This window comes from Ctenocephalides felis, unplaced genomic scaffold (genome assembly GCF_003426905.1).
Source record: "Ctenocephalides felis isolate EL2017-DRISC unplaced genomic scaffold, ASM342690v1 CF-g0.4_SCAFFOLD_01604, whole genome shotgun sequence".
Classification (NCBI taxonomy): domain Eukaryota; kingdom Metazoa; phylum Arthropoda; class Insecta; order Siphonaptera; family Pulicidae; genus Ctenocephalides; species Ctenocephalides felis.
The window spans coordinates 31,569,861-31,591,324 of NW_020537758.1; the positions used below are offsets into that span (position 1 = coordinate 31,569,861).

Below are 21,464 nucleotides of genomic sequence, written 5' to 3' on the forward strand. Positions count from 1 at the left end.
TATGAACGTAACATTTTTTTTTCTTTATTTTAATTTTTTAATGCGGAATGGAAAACTACATACAACTCCAAATTTTCATTATTTTATAATAGTCATTTTAGTAGTCCAATCATTTTTTATTTAACTCGGTAATCGATTAACAATTAACTATTATCGCCTTTTTTGTGAACGTTTTTAATTAAAATTCGATCAAGATTTTTCTGAGCTTATAAAAAGCTTAAATTTATCCTCTCTATCCACAATTCATAGATATTGGCAACCAAATAGTTACTTCCGATAAAACTAACTGATTTGCAGGCTTATCCTACTGTACAAATATTTTACGACGTGCATTAGAAGTACATAATTTTTGAATGTCTCGCAGAAGGAGCAATTCTAGCAAAAAAAAATCAGAAATTTAATTTTAAAATCTGAATATGAAACTGTTTTAGAGAGAAAAGAGTTATTGAAATGTCACTCGTTCGCTAAGCATAGCATAACCTAATTCAAATATGTATGTTAGTATTTTAGCATTGTAGTGGGTAAATTATCAATGTAATTCGTGTTAGCTGCCCATTTATATACCACATATTTATACATTCAGAATTAGTTAGTCATTTCTAATACTAATGATTTTCTAAAAATATTTCCTGTGACTAAACGTTTGCCGGGTCAGCTAGTATATATATAAATTACGTGCGGCCCGCCATAAAATTTTGAAAACTAAATTGGCCCGTGGGTTAAAAAGGTTGCTCGCCCTTGGTCTAGCGTAGAATCTATTAGAATTGTAATGTAATGTAAAAATAAATTAATTTTTTAAATTATAATTACACAAATAAATCACAACAAAGGGTAAAGATGTTATGTTGAAAAATAATAATTTTAATGTAGATTTTTTAAGGGTTTCTTACTCAATTTCATTTTATTCCAAAAAATTCATAAGAAATTTTGAATGCAGTAAGTCATATGTTGAATATATGCTTATATATATATATATATATATATATATATATATATATAAATATTCATATTAATTTTGTGTTCTAATTTTAAATCTAAATACACAAGTACTGCATAAAGCAAAAAAATGTTTCAAATTTTACATGATTAGTGGGCGTAAAATTGGTAAGATATATACATTTTTTAAATCAATTTTTGACTCAATTAAACACAATGTTTTTGTTATACCATTATACTCGAAATAAATTTTATTTTGTTAATCAATTTTTTAGAATGATTCTGCCATTAAATCTGGTAGTTTATGATCGAGTTTATAATGAAATTCAGTATATTCATGTTCTTGTATATTCATGTTTACGCGCATCTCAAAAAATTAAGTGATAGTTGGGAATTCAAATAAATTTAAAAAAATATAATATTTTATAATATAAAAATTATTAGAAAAATTCAACTTGAAGCTTAATATTAATATAACACTGTAAGAACAATATCAATATTGAGTTTTTTTATATACACTGTCCAAAATATTTGAAAATGAATAGTTGATTTTTAATAGACGATAAATTGTTTTTGTGCAATTTCATTGTCATTATTGTTTAATTAGCAAAAAATGCATAGTTGATAAATATTATAAAGTAACAAATTATCCTACTTTTTATATTTTTTGTATAATGATTTAGATAAAGATTGCGCAAATATTTTTATTTTACATTAATATGAATGTGATGCCTTTAATGTGAGTTTAATATTTATACTTTATGAACTTATACCGCGAAAATTAGTGATTCGTTTCAATTTTTCAGGTTAAAAATTAATTTAAATTATATAAATACAAAATAGTTTAAGTACTCCATAAAAATTAACTTATTACTATTAATATATATATATATATATATAATATATATATATATATATATATATATATCTTTGATGTATCGCCCAAGAACTTAATCATATATTAACATTAAAATTAACAACCAAATCATATATTTATATATATAATATAATATAATATATATATATATTAGATAAGTCCTGGATTTTTTCAATATATTGATTGTTTCTTTTCCGAACAGTAAATCCAATAATAAAAAACAATTTGTTTTTGAAGATGTTTAATAACGACGTTTCGGAACTAGGTACGTTCCATCATCAGGTTTATTCTGTAATAATTTATATATCCATATCACTAATATTTTTTGTTAAAAACACTCGATTTTTTCCGAGGATACTTGTAAATGTTACGACTTCACAAGACTAAAACACACTTGAAACATCTTCAAAAAACAAATTGTTTTTTATTATTGGATTTACTGTTCGGAAAAGAAAACAATCAATATATATATATATATATATATATATATATATATATATATTTCTTTAATTAATTACTTAAGTAATCAACTCAATAATTTACCCAAGAATTCTTAATTTATATTACAAAATTTAACACCATTTACAATGAATTAAATTCAACATTTTAATTTTTGATTAAATATTATCAGTATCTTAAAGTACATATAAAGTTTTAATTTCAAGTTTTGGAAGGACAAATACTTGCGGAAATGTATTATTATTATATATTTATTAGTAAACTAATGCCTCCACACATAATAAAATTGATATACTGAAATTTATAATAAGTATTAAATTAATCAGATAATAATTTCATCATTTGATTAGTACTTTGATTTGATCCCAGAAGTTTTCATGTCATCGTAAAATTCATGGTATTTTATATTAATTAATAAAGCTTTAAGAGATCATATACACAATTTTTTGCAATTTTCTACAAATTAATTCTGATATATTTTGACATTTTCATGATATTTTTCAATTTGTAAAAATAGGCTTTTTTATGGATTGTTTCCATAAACAATTGTTTCATTTTTTTATTTGTAATATGTAATAATTTTAATTATATACGAATGTTGTTTAGAAAAACTCATCACTACTTTGAATTATGAATAAAATATTTATATATCATAATCTGCAAAGAACTCGGATTTTTTAAAAATGAATAAGTTTTGCATGAATGCTCTACGAGATTGCTTGAAGACCATACCCCATGCCCCTAAAACAGAATAATTGGAACATAATTTTTAAGTTTAAATTATATATTTTGGAATTTATTCTTATGCTTATAGTTTAAATTGTTCAAATATTTTATAAAAATTTATGTATTAGTAGACTTATTTGACTTATTGCGTATCTAATATGAAAGTTTTCGAATACTTTCTTTAAGGCTAATCCAGTATGCATATAATGAAACTTTACATTCTATTTTATTAATTATTATTTTATTATAAAATTTTACAAAAACCCTCCCAAATTTTGTAACTCATTTCTAATATTTTATTAAACTTTAATAACTACTCACAATGTGTTCTATTTAACTTCAAATTTATATATAATAATATTAATAACTATAAATAATGAATTAGATGTTTTTTTTGAAAATACTGTATCAACTGTTTTATTCTCGATCAATAATAAAATACAACGTATTGTAAAATATTGAAATTGTATATAAATTTGGTTAATATTTTTATCAAATTAATATAAGAAGAAATATATAAAAAATTCTAAAACTTTTCTTACGTCATTTATCAAAGCATAATATTTTGAAATACCGTCCATCTATAATACTTAAATTAATTTTGAAATCTATACAATGATTTTTTTGTATCATTATTTATTCGTTTTATAAACTTTTTTAATTTTATTTGTAGTTTAACTAATGCTTTTAAATCTTCATATTCTGTTTTGTAATTAAAAAATCATTAACTGATAGTAACAGATCGTGTTTTGAAAACCATTGGTTTGTATTTTCTGTAATTTAGTTTAAATTAAATTTAATATTATATATTTTATTTAAAAGAATATGCTTTGTTAATTGTTTAATGTTAGGTTTCAATATATACAGTAATTTTTATATTAATATAATTTTGGTTTTCAAAATTTATCAGAATTATTCATTTGGATTTGCTTGTTCTTCCTATAAAATTAATTCAAAAATCTGTTAAAACTGTTACAAAGTTGTTTTTTAACTGAAACGTTGCAATTTATTTTTCAAAGATCAATTTTAGTAATTCCAATTATCGATCAATAGCTGATGGAATTTTCTATTGAATTATAATGTTTTATTATATTATTCGAGGTTATTTAAAAGAAATTGTTACAAATTTTGTATGTGATTATTTAGGTTGGACCAATATTACTATTATAATTATTTTAATTTCATTCCTTCAAATATTTGATTTTTTTGACACGCGGAAAAAAAAATCTGTTTTATAATAACATAAAACATGCACATGCAATATCAAAAACATAATGTGTTAACATTTATTCTGCTTGAGGCCTCGCCCGCAGGTAAGCGGTTAAGAGCGGCGAGACTTATTTCAGAGGTCCCGCGTTCGATACGCACTTCGAGCAGCCTGTTGACAGCAGCAGCAGTGACAACGATTTTCACTTGGAAATATAGATAGAAATATGTTTCCAAGTGAAAATAGCCCTCACCCGGCATTGCTGCGTCATTAAAAATACTCGCCCTATTACAGAAATTGTAATAATAATATATCATACAGAGATGTGACAACTGATTGGATTGTCATCTGTCAAAGAGACTAGTATTAAGTCAAAATCAGCACAACTGACTATTAGGTTCTGAATGCTGTTCCAAAATAAAAATAAAATACTGCCTGTTATAAATATTATTCAATAACATATAGTTTTATATTAATTATCAAATTTTACCATTTTTGAAATTTTATATAAAAAGAGTATTTTTGTTACATTACTACACCTATAATAAGTAAACCTATAAAGCTTGTTATTGAAAACAAAAATAGTATTACATTTTTTTCAAAATATATGTTTGATTAAATGCTGTATTAAGTAATTAAAATTTTTGCGTTTTTTTTTCAAGACAGTATAAGCGCTTTACAATTTCTATATTCTGTTCCAGATAACAAAAATACCAAAATTATTGATTTTTTTAAATTATGCTCTGTGCAATTTTTAGTGATTTTCTGTAATTTTATATTTTTAATAAAGAACTACTATATTTTAATAATTGGCAAATTGAATTTTGGATGATTTAACTAATTTAATCAGTTGCCAAATCAGAGCTAAAAGAATTTTTGATATATTATGCGTAAATAAAAACATGTCAAATTGTGTTTTATATATCAGACATATATTATTCCTAGTTTTAAATAGCATTAATTATTCATTTATTATTGACCAAGACCAAGAACAAGACTTACTTGTTATCTTCTTCAGCCTTGCCAAAAATAATCTCATGCACATCCACAATTTTGATATAATATAATATTGCAAATATTCGTGTCTAAAAACATGAATGTTGAAGACAAATTAATCCCAGTTTTGAATTACATTCATTCATTTTTATTAATAGTTATTAAACAAATCTTGACTCAGATGTTGTATTCTTTAATAAAACTTTTCAAAATATGATTTAGTGTAATAATACTTTTGATACATTTCAAATATTTTTATATATTGAAACATTTCTGTTAATGAAGTATATTTGTATATATGAGTTATAGAAAAAAATATTAGAAAAAAAATTGATATGTTAGCTAAGATTAACAATCTTTGTAATATTTTCATTTGCATATATAGTTCTATTTCTGAAAGTGGAAATGCCTTACTCAAGGGTTTTATTAATCCTGTGCTAGTTTTTTTTTGTTTATAATTATTTATAATATAATTTATATACATATATATATATATATATATATATATATATAAACCTTTATTTCGAAAATGTTCATATTAAGGACTACCCTAATATACATACAAACTACCGAATCGATTTTAAAAAATCAAAAACTATTCGAAAAATACTAGTTGGGAATGATACTGATTAGTTTTAGGTAAAAATCTACCGAGCCGTTTCCTTCTAATTAACTGTTGAAAAAAAATTTAAGCCGATTTTTATGGAATTTTTTTTGGCGATGTATATCATGATCTTATAGAACTACTGAAATATTACGACCTTACGACAAGTAGTTTAATATTAAAAATTTATCAAAGGTTGAAAAAATGAGTAATTTCTTTGACATTTGTTAAAATTAAAATTAAACGATTTACGTGGTAACGATAGAGTACTTGGTCTTAATGAACATGCTAAACAATTAAAGTCCTACAAAAACTGGCTCAATTATAAAAATTATTGATTTTTGAAAATTTGCTTTTAAAAAATGTTCCGACCCGGGTTGACGTGTTCGATTTTTAATAATGTGTAATAAATTCACTTCGAATACTTTTAACTACTCATAAATTAATTTATATATCATGGATTAAGTCGATTATTTACACATATAGGGAAGTTCATGTAACTTGCCTCAAGGCAAAATACCAATACCAACTAGTTATAATATTTATCCATAGACATTTTTGTTGATTGATTCTTTTTATTCTTCGAATGTTTAATTACGGAACGGGAAGTTCCAGCAACTTGCCTTACGGCAAGATGCCATGTGCCCCACTAGTTTTATATTTATATTATAATTAACTTCCCGTAGGGCAAGTTATAGTAATCGCAAAAAAATCGAAAATGAAAATTTTGATATATCTTTACGTTTCAAAGGTTTCTGAATATTTTGGCATACCTTAGAAAAAATGGATGTATGTGTGTGTGTGCGTCTGTCTTTGTATGTGCGGATACAAATTTTCGTTGACGATTTCGGGAACACGGATGAAGCGATAATTCAAAAAACATTCGATTCATATTGACAAGGAAACGTGCTGATTAGTTTTTGGCGAAGGCAGGTCTAGCCGTTCCGAAGATATGGGGCAAAAAAGCCGAAAGGTCTCTGTTTTTAAGAGAACGTAGCGTCCGATTTGAATAATTCAGAAAATATTTGATTTATATTAACTGAGTGAAGAACTGTTCAAATTTTTGGAGAGGCAGGTGCAACGACTTCGGAGATATGGAGGAAAAGTAAAAAAATGAGCCATTTGGCGGTCAAAAATAAACATTAGGCATATGCACATCAAATAATTAGATATTTTATAGAAATTTTAACAATAAGTATAAATTTTGTTTGCATTCCTATGGGTTCCGTACCAATGTTTATGGTACGCTTAGATAATGCGCTTATGCGCTTTGATATTTCGTCTCCATGATGCAGTTAAAGTAGTACGATTGCTTTGAAAAAAAGTTCAGAATTTGCAAAATATTTCAAAATAAATGATCTAATTGTAAGATAGAATGATTTAATATGGTTCGAAATTCTATTAAAAGTTTCAAATCATTGATCAACTTTTATTGATTATTATTATTGATTATTTTTAATTACTCGAATTTTGAATTGCGGTATGGGAAGTTCCAGCAATTTGCCTAATGCACGATGCCTTAATTGCCTTAAGACAGAATTCCACTTACAGCTAGTTTATATTCGTACACAGCAACACAGTAAATATTTCTCGGCTTGATACGTGTTGATTGATATCAAGTGAAATGGGGTTTCAAGGCTTTATTCCAGTTGGCATATCATTATGTTATTTTTGTGTTGGTATTTATTGAATTTCTTCATTTCTTTCAAGATAAATGTGTAGCCATGGCCGGTAATCTCGGAACAAACGTCTGTAACCCGAGTTTAGTTAGAGCCCCTGCCGCCGGTCGCGCTTGTTTTTTTTTTTTTATTTTTTTTTCACTTTGAAATCGAATTTGACATATGACAGATACTTAAATTAAACATGGCGTCCATTGTAATAAATTTTTCATGGAGAGATAACCTAGACAATATAATAAATGCTTGTTAGAGTAAAAAACAAATAAGCTGTCGAAGTGCATTGTTTAACGAAGAAGAAATACCAAGAAAAATGCATGTATTATGTAGTTCCAGCGAGAAACGACGAAGTAAAAGTAAAATAAGTAATAATATTTGCCGGCTTTCAATCTAAGTGAGTACTTTTATTAATATGCATACTTCGAATTACTTTCATTTGATTGTACTATTCTGATATGATTTTCATTACAGTTTAATAATTCAGAAATAATTGAGACATTTAACTATATCAATACTAGAAATTTTAAGGTTATAAATAGACAGAGAGAATTCCTGTCAGCTCTCTGAAAGGTATGTTATTAAATAACTAAATATAAATTAATCTTGTTCTAATAATGTAGGATCATAACTAATAATTCTACATCGATTTTTTCAGCAGTATAAAAGGAAAATACGTTCAAATGTAAAATGTTTAGACGGTTTACTAAACACATTCACAAGTGTACAAGTATTGATATGAGATGAATGAATACACAGGAAAAAACAATAAGAATGAAGTCTGAAATGTGCTGAAATCTTTGCTGATCTCCCACTAATATTGAACAGTACGACTCGTAATTATATATTAAGTCAGTTTGGAGAACATACTAAAAACACTAATGATATAATCGTAAGTGAAAGGAAATTCTCAATAAATGGTGAAATTCTAGCTAGTGCAAGGTTAATTTAGGTTTGGCTATGTCACAGGAAAAGTTTTTAAGTATTAATAATTTCATTTTGATATTACAAGAAATATTATTATCTGTGTTGTTTAATGATGATAAAGGGAATCACATTGTATAGATTTTCAGGAACTGTCAAATGACAGGCAAAGTATAATCATGATTAATGATAAAATTCTAAAAAGCAAAGGGATAAAACACCCTTAATGTGCACTTGCTTATTGCATTTGACTATCTGAAAGAGATGTCAATAGCTTTACTCTAAAATGTCTTATTGTAGATGCTATAAGAAAACTATTAAGTACTGTTATAATAATATCAATGATTGTTGTTTTTCTTTAAGACAATGATAATAATGACATTTTGAACAAACATTTGAATGCACATTAACAATAGCGCAGAAAAGATTCCCAAATAGAGACTGTACATCATAGATATTATGTAACTTAATGTAATCAAAATAAATATATATGTAATATATATATATATATATATAATATATATATATATGGTTATATATTGATCTGAATCATATCAATCAAAGAATTGTGGTTATATATGTATATGTATATATATAAATAATATATACATTCATGTACATTTCTATTCTTTTTGTGCTCAGCTTGAAAGGCTGATATGCTAAAATGATATACACACACACATATATATATATATGTATATACTATATATATATGTATATATCTATATATATATATATATATTTGTATATATATATATATACATTGTGGATAGCGTGTACATTTAAGTACATTTTATGCTTTTCGCACATAGTTTTTACAGCTTACTACCATCTATATAATCATATATAATGTTATATATATATTCTATATATTATATATATATATATATATATATATACATTGTGGATAATGTGTATATTTATGTAATTTTTATGCTATGTGTGCTTTGTTTATAAAGAGAACTATGTAGATATAATGTAGAATGTTTTTGTGAAAATAAATGCTTCAAAATTTTTTTTTTTTTCAATTTTTCTTTTTTAAATTTTGAATTAAAACGGTCCATATAATTTTGGTTCATTTCTATAGTATTTTTTATACGCACCCGTTCAGGCGACTAGTGCCATCTGTAGCGCGGGCTTCAAACTAACACAGGAATGTGGCAACGAATATGGCCCGAGAGAGCGATCTATATACTCTTCTTTTATCTATGTGTGTAGCTAATATTTTCTGCAATACATATCAATATATACATATCGATAATATCGATAAATCTATTTGACATTGACAACAGCGCCTCGTGTGGTTTTGGGCTAACTTAACCTCACTTTGTGGATGTCAAAGTCTGTGTGGAAAAGAAGTTAAGTTGAAAATTTACGCAAAAATGGTGAAAAAGAAAGCAGGTACGTGTTAATTGGTAATATATTTTCAATAATGAACTATTTTTTAGTTACATTTTTATCATAAACGACAATTCTTCGTGTGTCTGTCGAATTCCAGTCACCTATCTATAATTTATATTTTCTTCTTAGAATTGTGTTCCAATATATTTATCATCAAAAATTGAGTACTGAAATTTGAAAAATTTACTTTAATAATTCAATTAAATACAATTATTGCTTGTTAGTAATAAAAGAATAAGTAAATTTCTTATTCAATTGTGTTCGAGTTTAATAAGATCTACTTCTGGACCTAATGATTACGTTGACTGCTTACAGAATTATTGAACATCAGTCGCGAGGAACGCATGGTTATAACTATAGGTGAAATTATCCAAGAATTAGTTGCTGCTCATGACGCAGGCAAGGATGTGAACTTGAATCGTATGAAATCTAGAATTTCTTCGAAGTATGGTTTAGATAGCTCGCCCAGACTTGTGGATATTATAGCTGCTGTACCTAGTGAACACAAGAAAACTTTGTTGCCTAAACTTCGTGCTAACCCATTCGAACAGCTAGTGGGGTACGATTTTTTTTCAATTTAATATAATTAACAGTGGTAAGGACATTCTGAAATGTGCATTTTTAAAAAGCTCAGAAGGAGAAACTAGGTTTTGCAACAAATGCAAGCTTCTTCTTTTCACTGTCGAATCTTTTTCTCTGTTTTTAGCAAATTAGTATTAGTACTTGCATACATGAAGTAGAAGTTAGAAGTAAATCTTTTTTAATTGATTGAAATAACTAGCAGTGGTTTTAATTGAAATAATTACATACATCGATAAGTATTTACCCAAAAAACATGAACATCATCTTCAAAATAAACTATGGAAGGCGTTTCGAACTGATTACTGCGACAAGACTGACAATGACACTTAACATCATACGACAGGTTTAGGATCACAGCTATCTTCATGTTATACAATCGTGGAGGAAACGTTACTAAAACTAGCCAAATAAGTCTTTTGTGACCTTTTATCCCTATTTTCCCAATTTCTTGCTCTTTGAACATCACCGCTGTGATGGAACTTAAAAATCTTAAACTTTTTGATGCTTTGTATATTAAGTACGAAGCATTCCAATCAAATATTCTGATTGAAGATTTTCAATGTTCATATTTTGGAGAAATTTTTATTTTCTTTTGTAGATTGCAGTTGTAGCTGTGATGTGCAAGCCACATCGTTGTCCTCATATTAATATGACAGGTAACATATGTGTCTATTGTCCTGGTGGTCCAGACAGTGATTTTGAATATTCTACTCAAAGTTATACTGGCTATGAGCCAACAAGTATGAGAGCTATTAGAGCAAGGTACAATCCATATTTGCAGACACGACATCGAATAGAACAGGTAATAACATTTATCTGAATTTTGCACAAGTATATTCGATTTTGGAAAATAATCATCTTTGCTTATCTTTATTTTTTCTAAACAATCCTAATTATAGATTGAAAAAAACAAGTATAATTTTAGGTTTTTAAAATTTTTGTCTAGGTTATTGAATTGTTTAAATATTAAAATACTCACCATTTTAACTTTTTTATTATTAAAACTACATGCTACAAGTAAAACTTTGTTGAGCAAAATCAAGATGTGTTAAATTGATTTTAGTCAATTGAATAATTACAAATGCAAATGCTTTGCTTATCTTTATTTTTTCTAAACAATCCAAATTATAGTTTGAAAAGATAAGTAATAATTATAGGTTTTCTAAATTTTTGTTCTAGGTTATTAAATTGTTTGAATATTAAAATACTCACCATGTTTTACATTTTTTTTATTAAAACTACATGCTACAAGTAAAACTTTGTTGAACAAAATCAAGATATGGTAAAATTGATTTGTCAATTGGATAATTACAAATGCATATTCATTATAAGTCTATAGATTAGATCAAATTATGACTTCAAACAAATTTATACCTTTATAGGAATTTCGATGCATAAAAAGCAATTTGTCTGAAAAGAATAATATGTTGATAAAAGATAATCCAGCTGTTTCCAACCTGTGGGGCGGTTACCTTCAGGCTTTTCTAAGGGAGTCACATCTGTTTCCAGAATACTATTATCAAAAATAACCAACATTTTTGGAACGATATTGAAAAATAAACAAAAAATAATTAGTTTTTTATGCTTTTTTATATAATATTGCATATTAACTTGTAGTCTGATAATATCAGTTGACTATTTACAAAATTAAATAAATTGAAAAAATTAAGCTAAATTAATTAAAAATTAAATATCAGTTGATTATTTATAAAATTAAATGCAATGAAAAAATTAAGGGGGGCGCAACAACAATTTTTTTCATTAGAGCAAGGAGGCGCGGTGCAAAAAAGGTTGGAAACCACTGGATTAATCTACATCGCATTATCTACATATCAGTCGCGTTTTGTAAGATTTGCTAAATTTTTAGATTGATTGCATTTTAGCAGTTCCAATGGTTTGAAGTATTGCTTTGTAATTTTTATGTGAAAGTTTATTTAGTACAGTCAACCCTCCGTTAACACGGCACTCTGGGAACACGGTTCCTATACTTTGCGGAGCCAAAAATCCGACATCCCGGCGATAACACGGACTCCATATAACACTAATCTTGCTCAACTGGCGCGAGTTTCTTCGGCGCAACCTATGAATGAACCTAGTAACTAAATATGGTTTGTTTTAATATAGTTTTATCGACTATTTTATCTTTTACAATATATTTATAAAAAACGGATTAATTAGTGTTATAGCTTTTTAAAAATTGGTCATTTAAAAAAAAAATCAGCTTGAAAAAATTTTTGCTACAAAAGTTTTTTTAGTTTAGCTTTTGTTTAATTTTTTATCATTTCCTAACATAAACCGTTCAATTCAATCAAAACAATTCATGTTTTATGATGTAAATTATGAAGTCATAATAGAGTCTTGGTCTCCATAGAGCGCAAAAAAAATGCTGCAACTTGTACTAACTCTGAGTCTCTCATAGCACGGTCCCATACAATATTTATAGCAAGTTTCCATAGAACGCACTACGAATTAACCCGGATGACAAATTAATTCTGTGTCAAATCCGAGATTTTTTATAGCACGGTTCCCCTACTACACGGTACGCACTTCCCGCGTTAACGGATTATTGATGGTACATGTATGTTAATTATATATATATATATTAATATATATAGATATATAATATATATATATATATATTATATATATAATTATGTGACTATACTTAAAATTTCAATTTAGATCCATCATATTATATAGTTTTAACTACACAATTTATGTCAACAGCTTAAGCAATTAGGACATTCAGTTGATAAAGTTGAATTTATTGTAATGGGCGGAACTTTTGTCTTTGCCTGATACATATCGCGATTTTTTCATTCGAATCTTCATGATGCTCTTAGTGGACATACTAGCAACTCAGTAGAAGAAGCTGTTAAGTGAGTTAGTTTGATTTGAATGATATTTTTTGAAAATTAATTGAGATTGTTCAAAAATCCTTTGGTTAGAAATAAATATTCATTATTTTCATTACAACTTATTAATAATAAACAAATAATTATTTCATTATATATGTTTCATATAAATGAATGAGCCTGAAAATGTTACAATTAACTTTCATTTATGCATTTTAGATATTCCGAAAAATCGAAAGTGAAATGTATTGGTATAACTATAGAAACAAGACCTGACTACTGTTTGAGAAAACATTTATCAGATATGCTTCAGTATGGCTGCACGAATTTGAAAAGAGTATATTAAACATCTGATTCTATAATTACAGAAGGTGACAGTGCAGGATAGCTACCCTTCACGCGCTGTCATATCAAATTATTTGTAAAAGTAGCTGAATGAACTTATTGTATAGTTTGCTACGTAAAATAAAACATAATAAAGAGTATTAGGGTTGGGCAACTTTCAATAATAATAAATTACATTTTAAAGTGAGATTTAAGTTCTTTCTTCTAGCCCAAAAATCTGAACTAAAATTATATCAGAAGTATTCAATGACTGAACACGGGATAAAAATTCATTAATTATTAATTATCATTAATTTATTCATTTTTTTATGTATTTTCCTTTCAAAACTTCTGCTTCCATGCTACTTGATCCTGCGCTTCGGCTTCCAGTTTCCAGTACTTTCTTTTATCACGTAAGTGGTCAATCAACTGCATTCATCTTCTTAACATTCTTTTCAGTCTTCCTATTTTACCTTCGCCTACGTCATGTTATTTGGCACTCTTTTTGCAAAACGGGTCCGATCCAGCTTTCTTTCCCTTACAGGATTGTGCTCAGTAAAGTCATTTCTTCAAAGGACTCCTTCATTTGTTATATTGTGCTATCTTGTTCGCTTCATCTTTTCCATTCGCTGCCAGCACCACATTTGAAAACTTTCCAGGTAGTCCTGTCGGTCTTTCTTAGATATCCATATCTCTGATCCAGACAGAGCTTATGCTCCAGACAGAGCACTTTATTAGACTCCTCCGCAAGTCGAGTTCGTGCAGTATCCGTCCATGGTCGGGATGATTTCCAGTTATTTGAAATGATCCACATCTTTCTATTCTCGATTATCCTCAGGGGGTCATCTCTTGTAATTTTCATCACGTTTGACTTGTAGTTGTTGATTTCCATTCCGTATCTTCTCTCTTCGCTCATGTGCTGCTCGATCCTATTTTCGAGTCGTATCGTAAAGATTTTGACCAGTACCTTTTTTGTGTGCGACGTCAAAAAGGTTGCTGCACTTGTTCGTTATGGGCTTTTTATGAAGAGCTATCATTGTGACAAGTAGAAAGTCTTTTGGCTATATGCCCGTTCCCTATATTTGGTTCAACAATTTGGTCCAGGTCAGTAGATATGTCGTATCACGGTCCCTTCCTCCATTTCTTTCTCTTCTTTGATGTCAATATTCTCATGACAATTTTTCAATGTATTTTTCCTACACATTTTTTGTGTACATATTAATGCAGCAACGATAGTATAACAGTAGCGACTGACGAACTTCATTTAATACTAATTATAACAAAAAAGGTATGCTACAGAATCATGTAAATTATTGAAAATGTGTGGTGAAGGTGAGTGATAGGAATTGCAAAAAATGGTACTTAAAATTTGAAACAGGTTTTTCGACCTTTATGGTAAGCCAGATTCAGGCTAGCATTTTTGATAGACCATGATGTTGTTTTCAAGCAAGATTCTTTTCTGACAACATCGGAGATGGCAGAAAATCTTATTATATATGTTTTTTTATATATATATATTATATATTATATATGTTTTTTATTTAGGTGTACAATCTGTATATGAGGATATAGCTAGAGATACTAATCGAGGACATACAGTGCGTGCCGTCTGCGAGAGTTTTAACATGGCCAAAGATGCCGGATTCAAGGTAGTTGCACATATGATGCCCGATTTACCAAATATGGACTGGGAGAGAGATATCGAGCAATTTGTGGTGAGTATGCACATGTAAAAAGTCGAACTGTGAACTCATTATTTAGGAACCTTCTTTTCTGGATTTTACTCATTTATTGTTTTGCACATCGACTTTGATGAGAGAAAACATCATCTTTGCTATTTATATTATCATGTAAACGAATATTTCAAATCGTCAATTATTCAATGACTTGCTATCTGTATTAATTATATAATTGTATAAGAGGAAAAAGGGTTTAGTTATTACTGTTGACATCCAAAATTTATTAACACTTATTTTTGTTGAGTAGGAATTCTTTGAAAATCCAGCATTTCGAGCTGATGGTCTGAAAATTTATCCCACATTAGTTATTAGAGGAACAGGTTTATATGAACTGTGGAAAACTGGACGTTATAAAAGTTACCCTCCAAGTGCTTTAATAGATCTTGTCGCCCACATCCTGAGTATTGTACCACCTTGGACAAGAGTGTATCGCGTGCAGAGAGATATACCTATGCCACTTGTGAGGTAAACAATAAAAATAATTAGAACCATATATCAAGTTTAAATAAAATATTTTAATTATTCATTCAAGCAAATCATTTTTAGTCACTACAATAATTTATGTAAGGGTTGTATTAGATATGTTCATATTAACTTCCTGAAGGAGAAGTTTTTCTCGAGAAAATCCGTTTTTTTAATTTTATGTTGTCGATGTTTGAAGTCATTCTGAGTCGAATGAGATCAAATATTGAAAAAGTTTGTGTGTGTGTGTGTGAGCATGAGTTAATTTTTTACCTTTTTTACCTTTTTGTTGAAGTTTTCTCAAAAAAACGGCTGAACCGATTTTAAATATTTAAAAGCCATTCGATGTAACTAAATAAAGACAAGCGTTGATCAGTTTCGCGCGACGAACATTCAGAAACTGTTTGAAAGATATTGAGTTAGGATGGGAATCGTGCTGATTAGTTTTTGGTCAAAATCGGCCGGGCCTTCTAATCAATTGTTAAAAAAAAGATCATTTTAGTTCTGGTGTAGAGCATGGTAATTTACGAGAACTGGCATTGGCGCGCATGCAAGATCTGGGCACTACATGCAGAGATGTCCGAACTAGGGAAGTAGGAATTCAAGAGATTCATAACAAGGTAATATCGTTTTTATTTTATTTATTTTAATAGGTTTTGCTAAAAAAAAATACCTAAATTTATCAATTCAATTAACAATGCATTAATATTGTAAAACTATTATGTATAGTTTATTCAACTATATTTTTATCTGTAGGTGAGACCTTATGAAATTGAACTAATACGACGAGACTATGTGGCGAACGGTGGCTGGGAGACATTTCTTTCATATGAAGACCCTGAAAGTGATATTCTTGTGGGATTACTGCGTCTTCGCAAACTTGATGAACAGTTTGCATTTAGGCCAGAGTTCAAAGGTAGCAGATGCTCCATTGTACGCGAATTGCATGTATATGGAAGCGTGGTTCCAGTGAATGTTAGAGATCCCACCAAATTTCAACATCAGGTTTGTTAATTAAAATTACAGCCATGTAGATACAGCAGCACATTATATAAAAATGTGGAATTTTTAAAATTATTTGATTATTTCTTGTTTAACTTTCCGAAGAAGTATATTTTTGCCAGATTTAATAAATTTATGTATTCACGGCGTTTTAAATCATTCTTAATCGTTTGACAACAAAATTGGACATAGAATGTGAGTATGTCCAATTCAAGAGATTCATAACAAGGTAATATGGTTTTTATTTTATTTATTTTAAAAAAATTACATAAATTTAACGATTCAATCAATAATGAAGTTTTATAAGAACTCATGTTGATTAGTTTTGTGCAAAGCAACCATTTTTGACTGCCTCTACTGTAAATCCAGCACTGTATATATATATATATATATATATATATATATCACATCTACATTATTTTAATACCCTATACTAATATTTATACCGTTCAGTTAAAAATAATGATTATTGGTTTTCGAATTACTATTTACACCAATATATGAGTGATGTTGAATGTAGAACTGTTTCAAATAAAATGATTATTCTCCATTCTCACAGTTAACACTTTAATTATCCATTTAACAAATATTAAAAAATGTTCAATAAAATTGTATATTAAAAATTATACACTGCGATTTATAGAACAAATTTATTTCCAATAGCTCAATTTATTTTATTGCATTTAAGGGTTACACAGTATTTTTAGTCATACCTGTAGATGTCGATGTATAAATGAATGATTTTTTGTTTATTCACGACTAAAAATTTGATTTTTTGTGTGAATGTATCACACAAAAAATCATTGCCTGCCTTTGTGATTTATGGTCATAGCATAGATACACATGTTGAAAATTGAAATCTTTTAAAAAGTATAACAAATTCAGATAAAATTAATATATATTATGCGCGGTAAAGGTACAATATCACCTTGGATTTTTCTACCCAAAATAATTGCTTCAATAATGTTGCCTATAATTTTTATAATTTCGTATCATATTTTAACTGGCTTTTGGTATTTTAATATCTAAATTACATTTTTCTCACTAATAATTCAATATACATTATTACTTAAGTTCATATTTGAAGTGAATTAATTTGTCACAATCCTGTTCACATGTGCTTTATTCAACCTCCTATCAACAAATAATAAACAACAATAATTAGTCAGAAAAATACCTCGAATTTTCATATATATATATATATATATATATATATATAATATATATAGTATATATATATATATATATATATATATATATATATATATATATATATACTATTGTACATGTTCTTTTAGAGATATTATAAGGAGAAATTGGTTGTTTTTTTAAATGGATTTTTTTTCATGAAATCATGAGTTTTTTGAAAATCGTTTGTACTAAAGTTGTGGTATTTTCTAGAATCCATTAAGATCTCTTAAACTGAGTTAATTCTAGATGGAATACGATTATTTTTAATTTTGGTGGAAATGACACTCAAACTATTAATGAAAAAACATTGTATGCGTCTTTTATTTGCGTGATAGTTTACTTATTCTATCCACGAAGAAGTATCCATTTTAATGCTTATTTTGAGCACTATAAAAATCCATTTTCATATTCAAATGGCAAATAAAATTATTTTTTATATTTAGGCTGTGTAAACTGGGTAATTTTCTGAAAATATTTCGATGGTTGATCGTTCGATATGTGATATGTGCTATAAAAAGTATATTGTTAAGTATTTACAGTATAATTACTGCTGATATACTTATAAGTTTATATTATATATTGGGAATGTTTAGTGGGATAATTTACTCGAAGATGTACCTGATACAATGTCACAATAAATCGCATTTTTCGTTAAATTTTTATTTGTATGAATAACACAGCAACGCGCGATCCGGGCATTACTAGTATAGTATAAATTTTTCTCTATCATAATTCAAATTTTTCTAGGGCTTTGGTATGATGTTAATGGAAGAAGCAGAAAAAATTGCAAGAGAAGAGCATTGTAGTACAAAGATTTCGGTAATTTCTGGTGTGGGCACAAGAAATTATTACCGAAAAATGGGCTATGAATTGGATGGACCATATATGTCAAAGAGTTTATATTAGTTTGGCATAAATGATGTATGAATATTATTTAAAGATATGATTTTATTATAATAAACTTGTAAGTTTCGAATAAATACTATATGAATTTGAAAATTACTCTTATATATCCAAATCGTTTAATTATTATTTAATTATATATTTCCGTGAAATTTTTATATACAAAATCATATTTTTTGTCATAATTGCCTGTAAATTAAAATAATATTTGAAAAGTTAACTTTGATTCATGTATTGTCAAGGTACTTCACCTAGATAAATATTTTATTCTATAATGAACAATTACCTTGAATGAATGAATTAGAAATTTTTGGGAAAAAGAAGTCTAGCGGTTTCAGAATTCGAGTAAAAAAAGTAACAAACAATACCATTTGGTGGTTCAAAATGATTGTTGGACATATTCATATCAAATTATCAGACATTTTATAGAGAGTATAAAATTAGTTTATATTTCTATGGGTTCCTTAACGTTGTTGCGCGATGATGATCATAGGGCTTTCTGCATCAGCAGCTGATAGATATTTTAAATGCGCATTTCACTCATAAACATGATAGTCAGCCCTATCTTGAAAAGTTTCCGAGTTATAGACGTTTAACCGTTTGAAACCTAATAATTTGAAACAGTTTTTGGCGAATATCTTGCGAACAGTGAGAGTTATCATAAAAATTCTTGTACAAGGTTTGATGATTTGCCAACATTTTTGAAACGATTTAAAGCATTATCAGACAACTTACTACATTTTTTTCAACCATTCACAACATTTTCAAGGCATTGGCAATATTTAATCAACAAATGTTGAGACATTTGACAACATTTTCAAGACGATTTAAAGCATTATCAGACAAACTACAACATTTTTTATCTATTTACAACATTTTCAAGATGATTTAGAGCATTTTCAGATAACCTACAACATTTTTTATTTATTTGCAACATTTTCAAGACTATAGACGATTTGAAGCATTTTGAAACAATCTACAATATTTTTGAACTATTTACAACATTTTCAGACAACCAACAACATTTTCAAGCTGATCTAAAACATTTTCAGATAGCCTGCAACTTTTTTGAACTATTTACAACATTTTCAAGGCGATATAAAGCATTTTCAGATAACCTAGAACATTTTCTAACTATTTACAATATTTTCAAGACGATTTAAAACATTTTCAGATAACCTACAACATTTTTGAACTATTTACAACACTTTCAAGACGATTTAAAGCATTTTCAAACAACCTGCAACATTTTTGCACTATTTACAATATTTTCAAGGCATTGACAACATTTTCTAGACGAAGAACAGTACAGATACAAATTAAATACAATTCAATTGAAATACATGAGAGGTGTGATGAAGTAACAAAGTTTTATATCGGGTTGTTAATATCCTGTTATAATGTCGTTGAATATGAAATATTGAGAATTTGTCCTTTTTTTGTTAAAATCAAATATACCTCTCCTTGACGAATATATTTGTCAATACAAGTTAACTGATTGTATATTCATACTGTGTAATTATTAATTCCATTATTATACTAGCAGCGATTTTTTATTTCTTTCTCTGAAATAGTTTATGGACCTCAGTATTAAGTTTTGTTTGACAAGCTGACTCTCAGCCCAGAAACTGGAAGTTCTGATGAATATATTTGCAGGTCATTTTGAATTTAATCATTCGATAAATTCAGTTTGATTTTGCCGCCACCGCCACCGCCACCGCTCGCTCTCTCGGCTGTCATTGACCGACAAACTAACTGTCAAAAGTCTGTTTCATGTGACGCGCAGATAGATGGCGTTGCAGCCGCACCACTGGCGCCGAAACGATGATTATGTCCTTTCTCTTGCTGGCCGTGATGGAGTGAACTTCGAAAAACAAGATAAAGATGCTGAAGCGGAAAATTCCTCGGTAATTAATTGTATTTTAATATTTCAAGGCAGTGATATAGTGATTATTGTTGTGTATGTTAATTGATTAGTGTGCGACAGTTTAGTGATTGTTGTTTAGTTATTATCATTAGTTAATTAAATTATCGTAGATGCAGTTTTATTAACATTTCAAATTACGCAATGCGACATAACACTGCGCGTTCTTGCTATTTGCAATTGATAAATACGTTTGTAACCAGCGCAAGTTCTTACATTGCGCAACAAATTGGAAATTGTGCAATGTCTTTTTTAATATTGAACAGATTTTGAATAATATCATTTTGAAGTTAGAATGACTTTTGCTGATTCGAATTTACACCATCATCGCGTTGTCATATACAATTCGTCGGTGACATTTTGAATTGGCGGCATAACTAGTAGCGTCATCGCCGGCGACAACGACAATTCGCATTTGGCGCGAATTGATTAGAGAATAGTGATTTCACACAAGATGACATACGATTATTTTTTCTTATATATTTTATATTTTAAGGCCAAAGCTAGTGATAGTATATATTAGCTAAAGTTCAATTGTGTGAATCGTTTAAAATTACGCAATTTTATTACACTCAAAGCACATTAAATCAACACATTAATTTAACTTTTTATTTTCAGGTTTCAAGCGCTGCAGCTATTACGTAAAGCCTGACAATGACACAATAATAATGATGATCTA

The 21,464-nt window shown here is 27.9% G+C and overlaps 1 protein-coding gene and 1 long non-coding RNA gene across 2 annotated transcripts; both read left to right on the forward strand.

Moving 5' to 3' along the window:
- Positions 1-7,552: 7,552 nt before the first annotated feature.
- On the forward strand, positions 7,553-8,411 carry LOC113372266. Its single transcript, XR_003366747.1, has 3 exons — positions 7,553-7,875; positions 7,953-8,051; positions 8,137-8,411. It is a non-coding gene; the product is annotated as an uncharacterized LOC113372266 (long non-coding RNA).
- A 1,284-nt stretch (positions 8,412-9,695) lies between these two features.
- Positions 9,696-18,864, forward strand: LOC113372267 (probable elongator complex protein 3). Its single transcript, XM_026612592.1, is given in 11 exon segments — positions 9,696-9,803; positions 10,119-10,337; positions 10,340-10,362; positions 10,984-11,187; positions 13,113-13,264; positions 13,460-13,575; positions 15,107-15,279; positions 15,551-15,768; positions 16,268-16,385; positions 16,522-16,770; positions 18,706-18,864. Coding segments are annotated over 11 exon segments (1,650 nt in total). The 5' UTR covers positions 9,696-9,784.
- Positions 18,865-21,464: the final 2,600 nt, after the last annotated feature.